Source organism: Oncorhynchus kisutch, linkage group LG6, assembly GCF_002021735.2.
Source record: "Oncorhynchus kisutch isolate 150728-3 linkage group LG6, Okis_V2, whole genome shotgun sequence".
NCBI classification, from domain to species: Eukaryota; Metazoa; Chordata; class Actinopteri; order Salmoniformes; family Salmonidae; genus Oncorhynchus; species Oncorhynchus kisutch.
The window spans coordinates 55055485-55065484 of NC_034179.2; the positions used below are offsets into that span (position 1 = coordinate 55055485).

The 10000-nt window shown below is 50.9% G+C and overlaps 1 protein-coding gene across 15 annotated transcripts in view; it reads right to left on the reverse strand.

Moving 5' to 3' along the window:
* Positions 1-10000, reverse strand: part of LOC109891850 (transcription factor COE1-A) — a 105375-nt gene that overhangs the window by 31337 nt on the left and 64038 nt on the right. For 10 of the 15 annotated variants that reach the window (XM_031826960.1, XM_031826958.1, XM_031826949.1 and 7 more), the window contains exons 9-10: positions 9530-9660; positions 4223-4349 (exon numbers count right to left, since the gene is read on the reverse strand). In XM_031826960.1, coding sequence (XP_031682820.1) covers positions 4223-4349; positions 9530-9660 — 258 coding nt within the window. Of the gene's footprint in view, positions 1-4222; positions 4350-9529; positions 9664-10000 lie in introns of all 15 variants that reach the window. The other 5 variants (XM_031826948.1, XM_031826954.1, XM_031826950.1 and 2 more) reach the window with 1 other exon arrangement.

A 10000-nucleotide genomic window follows, 5' to 3' on the forward strand; every position in this document is an offset into this window, starting at 1 on the left:
CTGTTCTCTAGCTCACCCAACTTGTTGATTGACAGTTTGCTGGTCCAATCAGAGGGCCGCTTGTGCGTTTCACTAGTCAATCTGTTGCAACGTTTTTTTGTTGTGTTGCAAAGTACTGTCTCTGGCCTCATGGAGACTAATCCACGCAGACTCTGTGCCACAAAATGAGGGACAAAATGTTACAAAACCTGGCCAGATCATTTCAAGTCATCAGTCTCAGGTCGACGTCGAGCCCCGAGTCTTGAGGCTACAAGACCAAGTCGAGTCTCAAGTCATCAAATTGGTGACGTGAGTCCGACTCGAGTCACCTCTGTGACAGAACATAACGAGAGCGAGAGGGCGAGACAGAGAGACAGAGAGAAAAGAGAAAGAATCCTCCGTGTTTACAGTAAGTCACAGGTGGTTGGTGGTGACTACACCCACTCCACTATAACACTACAGTGATCTTCTCCTGCCTACTAGCTTTTCATTAACTCTGCTGTAGGAGAAGGGTTGGAATCCCTCTGTCTGACTGATTCGCTGGCCAGTGGCAGCTGACATGGACCCCCGTGGTTACCAGGTAGCCATTGATTTCTGCCTGGCCCAGCCGTAGGGGCTTAGGGGGGGGGGGGTGCTTGAGAGACGTTCATGCCGATGCCTGTATTGATTTAATTAGGCCCTCAACTCCACCGCGCTCCGTCTCCACGGCAGCAAATGATTAGTGCTGCCAGCTGTCCTACGGGTGGCACGGCGTCCAGCTGCCACCCACCCACCCACCCACCCATGCCCAGGATGGGTGCACTGCACACTGGCACAGGAGCCCAGTCAACCCACCACGAGGTGCCGACTGGAGACAACAGAGGAAAATGAATGGGGTTTAGAGGCAGATCTCTGGTGGTGAGTTCTACTCAGCAGGTGCCTCGCTGGGGCCGAGGCCGGGAGAGGTTGAGGGACAGGAGGGACACAAAGGACACGGCATTGGGACTGTGGAGAGAGGTGGCATGGGTGTGCTGCCCAACCCAGTCAACACAGTGTGATGTCTCTGTGCTGGAGGTAGAGGAGTTTGATCGCAAGTCAGAGACCAAGGAGAGAATAAGACGCTGAGCGTGTGTGAGAGCCGGTGCACGGAGTAGGCCCAGCTGTGTATTATGAGGAATATGTGGCTCACGTGTACATTTCTCACCGCTCAGATCAAGCAGCATAAGGCGCTCCGTGGAATCCCATCTGCCAGCCACATTACAGACACTTTCTCTCTTCATTTAAAAAAATATATATATGTAGAATTACTTTCAACTCGGGGCTCTCGTTGGTGCAGAGTGTATGTGGTTAATTGCTCTGCCAGAGGGGGGACTAGAGCAACAACAACAAAAACAGACGGAATCCGACGGAGAGCCAGTGAGCGCTCCCAGCTATGACCTTTCACCCGGGGAGAGAAGTCGACCTTGACGCGGGGTGAGGTAACCGCCGGGCCGTATCGAATTTCCTAATTCACATGTTGAAGAAATTGGCAAATGAGAGGGTCAGGGTTCATCTCCGCCCACTTGAAAAAAGCACTTAGCAGCCAGACAGGCCTGTATGGATGGAGTCAGGTAGCCTGCGGGAGGAACGGCCCAGCCCGCCCGGCAACCAAAGATGATTAAAAATCATTTCTGGGTAATGAGTCTTCCCCATTCCACAGCCAGCCCATTTACAGCAGGGCTTGGTTAGGGTGCAGAGTCACTGCCTTGCATAGTGTCACACAGCCCACAGAGAGAGAAAGTAGTCCCAACATGGGTGAGCATGGTAACATATCACTAAAACATGTTTTACATCATCTTACTGCTGAAGGAAATGATATGAGGTGTGGCGTGAGTAGAAACTGGAGTGTACAACACAGACACACACACACACACACACTGGATGGTGCCCTACTGTGTGGCATTGTGGACCCGTGTCAAGAGGATCAATATTAATGAGTGAGGCCTCCCATTGTCACCCACACCCTCCGCTGTGTGTGTGTGTGTGTGTGTGTGTGTGTGTGTGTGTGTGTGTCTGTCTGTGTGTGTGTGTGTGTGTGTGTGTGTGTGTGTGTGTGTGTGTATGTGCGTGCGCGCGTGCGTGCGTCTGTGTGTTTGCGTCTGTGTACGTGCATTGTATTTGTATAGACATGCCTAAGAGCATACAAGTGTGAGTATGAGAGAAATAAAAATGAGAGCGAGGAAGGGGGCCACTTCACTGCAGAAGTGTTCCTCTCTCCCTCCTCCCTTCCTCTTTCCGAGGGAAGAGAGGAAAAGTGCAGAAGAGGGAATAAGGCCACAGCCATTACAGGAGTCTAAAATTGCTCTGGGATTGGTTCCACCCACTAAGAGAGCTCAGTGAAATGGTTTGCAGCCAGGTTCCTCCATTATGTACAACTTATTACAAACAAATTTCTCCTCCAGGGCATCTCTTATAATTTTCAATTAGGTGAAACGAGGTTGTGAGCCCAGGGAGGGCAGAATCCACCACTGTTTCAGTTTCAGCACGAGGTGTGTGTGTGTGTATGTGTGTGTGTTTGTGTGTGTTTGTGTGTTGCTATGAAAAAGAGCATCAGAGAATGAAAGATTGCTTGTTTTTGCAGATACTTATTTCTCTACGGGATTGTACATTCTTAACATCTTAAATGTGTAAATGTGTGTGTTTGTGCATTTACGCGTGTGTATGAGTATGTACGTGTGTGTGTGTGTGTGTGCGTGTGCGCGTGTGTGTGCGTGTGTGTGTGTGTGTGTGTGTGTGTGTGTATGCGTATGTACGTGTGTGTGTGTGTGTGTGTGTGTGTGTGTGTGTGTATGCGTATGTACGTGTGTGTGTGTGTGTGTGTGTGTGTGTGTGTGTGTGTGTGTGTGTGTGTGTGTGTGTGTGTGTGTGTGTGTGTGTGTGTGTGTGTGTGTGTGTATGCGTATGTACGTGTGTGTGTGTGTGTGTGTGTGTGAACCCAACACGCATTCGCTCACGTTCTGGACGGATTCACTTTCTTCAAATGGCTTCAAGATGGAGGCCTATAAAGCCCAGACTGTTTTCCTAGCTTAATTGTAACGCTTTTACGAGCATTTGTCGTTACAATCTCCCAATCTACAGTAATTAAGTCAACATTGGCCTCCCTCTGAACCTCCCATTCACAGAGTGGGTGCTGTAGCCTACCTTCCTGCTAGTCCAACAGGCCTCCCTGTTACTGTTAAAGCAGCGGGGGGTACTGCCTGTGCTGCAACACACAACCCTTTCTCAGCCTCTTGGCATACAAGCGCTCCGTATAACTCCCTGCTAATTCCTGCACATAAACACATGGCTATAGAGCCAGGCAGGCAGGCAGAGCTAGGCTAGTGGCTCTGCTCACTGACGGATGAATCAGGCCCCTCTTTCCTTCCTATAAGCGAGATAAGTTCTCTATTGGCCTTATCTACTGGATTGTACAGGATGTCACTGCTTGTGAGAGCGCCGTGCCGAGCATTAACCTCCACACAGAGGAAATAGGTGGGATTCTTAGGCCAGATAGGCCTGTGTTTGCTAGGAAGCCCCTGTCATCCACTGTGAATCACACAGCTACAGAGAGAGAGAGCTGGAGAGGCTCTCAGTGTGCCGCTAACTGTGTTTTCTGTTCCGTACTTTGGAGTTGATAATAGCAAGCTCTTGGTGCGTTCTGCACTCCTGTACTCAACTCTGCTGTTGGATCTCTGCTGTTGGATCTCTCAGATGGTGGTTCTTTAAAGGTTCATTAAATATCTTCCTAGGCAGCCCGACCACATTTGAGTTATAGATCTGTCACTGTCATTGAAATCAAGTCTGGTAGGTGGTAGATCTGTTCTATGTGAGCTATTTCTATGCTTTCCGTCTTAACTATCACTTTTGCGTAATTTCTTTTGTCTCGTTATTTTAACCGTATTTCACAGCATGTACAATGATTCTCTTCCCTGCAACACGGGCGAACATGATAGAATTCTAGCTACATACTGTATCCTTAACACAAGGCTCTAAAAATACTGATATGAAACTGTCTATTCTCTGTCTGTAATAACCTGTACTGTGTATAGGTGATGGTGCTTTAGTACTTTAAATAATTGTAATACTTCTGGAAGAGTTGGACGACCTGTGCGATCCCCTGTAAAGATGTACAGTAAGTAGTGCATGACGCTTGCAACTCCAGGATAGTGGGTTTGATTAAATGGCGCAGACCATTCTTCTTCTTCATTATTATTATTATATTATTGTGAGCGGGAGAGAAACTGACCTGTGTAGATGAAGCGTCCGGGCGTGCCTTTACAGAACTGCTTGGACTTGTAGGAGAGGGTCACCTCTACCACCCCTGGGATGTGGCGGGGCGGAGTCTGCACCCGGATGGCATGGGGTGTGATGAGCTGCAGGAGGAGAGTGAGAGCGCACAGAAGAGAGAGAGCAAGAGAGAGAGAGAGAGAGAGAGAGAGAGAGGGAGACAGAGAGAAAGAAAGAAAGAAAGAAAGAAAGAAAGAAAGAAAGAAAGAAAGAAAGAAAGAAAGAAGAAAGAAAGAAAGAAAGAAAGAAAGAAAGAGAGAGAGAGAGACAGGCAGCCGTTAGTCCAAGTCTATGACTCCTGCAGTGGTGTTCTCTACAGACTCGGTTCGCTCTCCCCTCCCCTCTCCTCCGATCTCCTCTCCTCCCCTGAGTCAGAGTTTGGGTGTGTGAGTGGTGCTCTTCAACACAGCAAACAAACACTTCACATCAAATGAGCCTCCGCCGATCCCTTTCTATTGTCTGCCAGGGTAAATACCCTTCACACTGAAGGAGAGAAGAGGGACGGCTGGAGGGAAAGGAGAGCAGGACAAACTGTCCACAATGCCGTCAGACACGCAAACAACACGCTTATGGATTTGATGACTTGTGGGGAATGAAGGGCGTTTATGAGTGGACTGTGTCATCTGCACTGCAGCAGCGAAGGACCTCGTGAGTTGTTGAAAAGTGTTGTGAGTCTGTGGTGTGAGTGTTGTGAGTCTGGGTGGTGTTAAAGAGCACACAGACACACGCACGCACACACATCCAAAGTGAGAGTGGTATTGTTGGACAGGAGCCATAGCTCCCCGCACACCTGGAGAGGCTGTGTGTTACAGAAGGTACATAAACATGTAGCTTGAGAAGGGCTAGGGGAACAGCATGACAAGGATCAGTGTGTGTTCATTATGCCTGGCCGACGGTTATCACAGCTCTGCAGGGCTGATCAGTATCGGGGGTACGGGGGGGGGGGGGGGGGGGGGGGGTGCTGGCTGGCTGGGTGATATTGGAGGGCCCTCGAGGCCCTGAGAGCAGGGAGCTAACATAGCCTCACCCCTGGCCTCTCCGGTATGGGAGGGCGGTAATTGGAAACACACTGTGGGGCCCCGGCACTTCCTACATCGGACCAAGGGCCGAACAGCACTCCAACCAACCAGCCTCTGAGACCAGCAGAGAATACTGAGGGCTAGACGGGACACTGGAGCAGTAGTTCTATGTAGGCTGTACTCAGTGACGTAAAGTACTTATTAAAAATACTTGAAAGTGCTACTTAAGTCGTTTTTTTTGTTGGTATCTGTACTTTACATTAGTATTCTTTAGTAACTTTATACTTCACTACAGTCCTAAAGAACATTATGTACTTTTTACTCCATACATTTTCCCTGACACCCAAAAGTACTCATTACATTTTGAATGCTTAGCAGGACAGGAAAATGATTCAAACACTTATCAAGAGAAACATCCCTGGTCATCCCTACTGCCTCTGATCTGGCAGACTCACTAAACACATCCTTCATTTGTAAATTATGTCTGAGGGTTGGAGTGTGCCCCTGGCTATCCATAATCAAAATAATGTAAAAATGGTCTAGTTTCCTTAAGGAATTTGAAATGATTTATACTTTTACTTTTGATACTTAAGTCTGTTTTTGCAATTACAATTACTTTTGATACTTAACTATATTTAAAACCAAATTTTAAAACTTTTTCTCAAGTAGGATTTTACTGGGTGACTTTCACTTTTACTTGAGACATTTTCTATTAAGGTATCTTTACTTTTACTCAAGTATGACAATTGGGGTACTTTTCCACCCCTGGCTTTACTCCAGCGCTACGGGGTGAGGAGACAGGAGGGTCTGCCTCTACCTCTACCTCTGTCTGTGTCCTCTAAAATAAACCCTGGGCTGAGTATTGAGGGTGGGTCAACAGGCAGGGAGGGCAGGGCAGGGCAGCTGGACAACTCAGGCAAATCTGCCCCTGGAGGCCTAATCAGTGCTATTTCTGACCCCTGTCCCGTCTCTCTCCCGCTGGCTTCAGCCATTACCCCATGACCATGACTGGCTCTGAACCCTTTGGCGCTGGGGGAACTGCTGTAGCAAAGGTTCCTATTCCACTAGCCAAGGTTGAATTAAACTGCAATTATTCTACAAATTAAAAGAATAAATACAACAAAAATACAGAGCCAAGCGTTTAACGGCAAGCATGTGTGGGACTCGAAACCCGTGTATTAACATTATGCCAACATGGTTCTGCAATTTAAAAGTCTAATAAATAAGCAGTGATTATTATAGCTGAATCACTGGCCGGCGGGGGAGAGGAGAGCAGAGTGGAGTGTGTTGAAGATTGGATCAGCTCATTAGACTGAACACTGAATGGCAGGTAGAGGAAATCAACTTTGGCCTCGTACAGGCTGCTTTTTACCAGCACTACAGTTACAAGGTTTGCCCTGCCCTCCAGCCCTCCAGCCCTCCATCCCCTATAACCCCCCCTTCAGCCCCTAACCCCATCCATCCCCTTAACCCCCTCCATCCCCTAAACCCCATCCATCCCCTACCCCCCTTCAGCCCCTAACCCCTCTCTAAACCCTTACCCCCCCTTCAGCCCCTAACCCCATCCATCACCTTACCCCCCTTCAGCCCCTAACCCCCTCCATCCCCTTACCCCTGCCTTTAGCCCCTAACACCCCTCCATCCCCTAACCCCCCTACAACCCCTAACACCCCTCCATCCCCTAACCCCCCTACAACCCCTAACACCCCTCCATCCCCTAACCCCCTCCATCCCCTAACCCCCCTCCATCCCCTAACCCCCTCCATCCCCTAACCCTCCCCTCCATCCCCTAACCCCCCTCCAACCCCTAACGCCCATCCATCCCCTAACCCCCCTCCAACCCCTAACCCCCATCCATCCCCTAACCCCCCTCCAACCCATAACCCCCTCCATCCTCTAACCCCCCTCCGGCTACTGGGAGAGGAGAGAGAGGGCTGAGGGGGCTCTGCTATAAATGTGCTCCAGATGTGGACCATAGCGTAAGGTGTAAGGTCTACTCATCCTGATGTGGCCAAACATAAAGATGTACTTAAACAGTATGTAAACCTTCACCTTACTATTCCTCACTGCACTTGCTAATGGTAGCAATAACATAACATATTCCCCTCATATTCTCCCCAGCCCCGGTCTCCAGCTCCCAGCCCCAGTCTCCAGCCCCCAGCCCCAGTCTCCAGCCCCCAGCCCCAGTCTCCATGCCCCAGCCCCAGTCTCCAGCCCCCAGCCCCAGTCTCCATTTCCCCAGTCCCAGTCTCCATACCCCAGCCCCAGTCTCCAGCCCCCAGTCTCCATGCCCCAGCCCCAATCTCCATGCCCCAGTCTTCAGCTCCCAGCCCCAGTCTCCAGTCTCTAGCCCCCAGTCTCCAGTCGCCAGCTCCCAGCCCCAGACTCCAGCCCCCAGCCCCAGTCTCCAGCTCCCAGCCCCAGTCTCCATTCCCCAGCCCCACTTGCCAGCCCCAAGCCCCAGTCTCCAGCACGCAGTCACAGTCCCCAGCCCCCAGTCACCAGCCCCCAGCCCCAGTCTCTAGTCTCCAGCCCCCAGTCTCCAGTCTCAAGCCCCCCGTCTCCAGTCGCCAGCCCCCAGCTCCAGTCTCCAGCCCCCAGTCTCCAGTCACCAGCCCCCAGTCTCCAGTCTCTAGCCCCCAGTCTCCAGTCGCCAGCCCCCAGTCTTCAGTCACCAGTCTCCAGCCCCCAGTCTTCAGTCACCAGTCTCCAGCCCCCAGTCTTCAGTCACCAGTCTCCAGCCCCCAGTCTCCAGTCTCCAGCCCCCAGTTGCCAGCCCCCAGGCTTCAGTCACCAGTCTCCAGCCCCCAGTCTTCAGTCGCCAGTCTCCAGCTCCCAGCCCCCAGTCTCCAGTCTCTAGCCCCCAGTCTCCAGTCTCTAGCCCCCAGTCTCCAGTCGCCAGCACCCAGTCTCCAGTCGCCAGCCCCCAGTCTCCAGTCTCTAGCCCCCAGTCTCCAGTCTCCAGCCCCCAGTCTCCAGTCGCCAGCCCCCAGTCTTCAGTCACCAGTCTCCAGCCCCCAGTCTTCAGTCACCAGTCTCCAGCCTCCAGTCTCCAGTTACCAGTCTCCAGCCCCCAGTCTTCAGTCACCAGTCTCCAGCCCCCAGTCTTTAGTCACCAGTCTCCAGCCCCCAGTCTCCAGTCTCCATCCCACAGCCCCCAGTCTCCATCCCCCAGTCCCCAGTCTCCATCCCACAGCCCCAGTCACCAGTCCTATATGGAAGCTAATTGAGAGGTTCAGAAGCACATCAGAGAGCTGCGCTGAATAAATAGGAGCTGAATTTGTCCTCTGATTGGCCCCTGTGATGACTGGAGAGCTCCAAGAGATGGGAGTGTGTGTGATGGTGTGTGAGTGAGGCATACAACACACAGATGAGAGAGCAATCTAGCTCAGGCACACACACACACACACACACACACACACACACACACACACACACACACAGACACACACAGACACACACAGACACACACAGACACACCAGCGCCGTCTTTAAAGCCCACACAGCCACCAGCATTTTACATGCCTTTAAACTGTCCCTTACAGAGCGCTTAGCCTGCCTTTCATATTCAGATCTTCTGCTGCAGGGAGAATGAAGACAGTCCACCAGCAACCAGAGGCTTTTTATACCATTACACCTTTTAATGGCTGAGGCAGGACCACTCCTCAGCATCGCAAAGAGTGTGCAAGGTCAAATTCAATTGGAATGTATTGTACAGGAGAAAATAGCGTATTCTAACAGTGCTTTTGTTTGCCGATGAAAATGCCCCCTGCATTTATGTTAAATAACCTGTCTGTTAAATGGACAGAAGTCATTGGAAACAGTAAACGTTGTTATTTGATTGTGTAAGTTGAACTAACACAGGGCTTTTGTCTCTTCTAAAGTTTCAAAACCAGAAATTGCAAAAGTCAAAAGTCTTGCTTCATATTTCTGGAAGAAAGCTACACTTCACAGTATTTCAACAACCGCAGAATTCTCTTTGGTCCAGATGGTTTGTTGATATTTCCATCAGTGTTTTATGGCCTTTACCACAGCTGGCATAGTTGGACTGACTCACTCCCCCTTTCATGATGGAAATGTAGAGAATGTATTGTCATGACCTTCAGTACTGTGAACTGTAAAGACAGACAATGCAATACACTTCTATGGTCAATATTCAGGGGTTGTTTGTGTGGAGGGATGAGAGTTTGTGCGTGTGTGTATGTGTGCACGTGTGTCTGTGTGTGTGTGTATCGTCATGTACTCACCTCACTCCAGACCAGCATGGTGCCAAAGATGACCTGTAGGCCGTCAAAGAAATTGTCCCCTATGATGATGACAGTTGCGCCCCCTGTTGTCCAGCCCTCACTGGGGCTGATAGCTTTGATGCAGGGGGCAGCTGCTTCCAGGGACAGGGCAGTGGAGGGGAGGTGGAGAGGAGAAGGGTGGAGAGGAGGGAGGGTGGAGAGGAGAAGGGAGGAGAGGAGGGAGGGTGGAGAGGAGGGAGGGTGGAGAGGAGAAGGGAGGAGAGGAGGGAGGGTGGAGAGGAGAAGGGCGGAGAGGAGGGAGGGTGGAGAGGAGAAGGGAGGAGAGGAGGGAGGGTGGAGAGGAGGGAGGGTGGAGAGGAGAAGGGCGGAGAGGAGGGAGGGTGGAGAGGAGAAGGGCGGAGAGGAGGGAGGGAGAGACAGACAGGCAGCTTACAGTTAGACCACCTCTGTCTAGGAGGTTAGTTACACAGT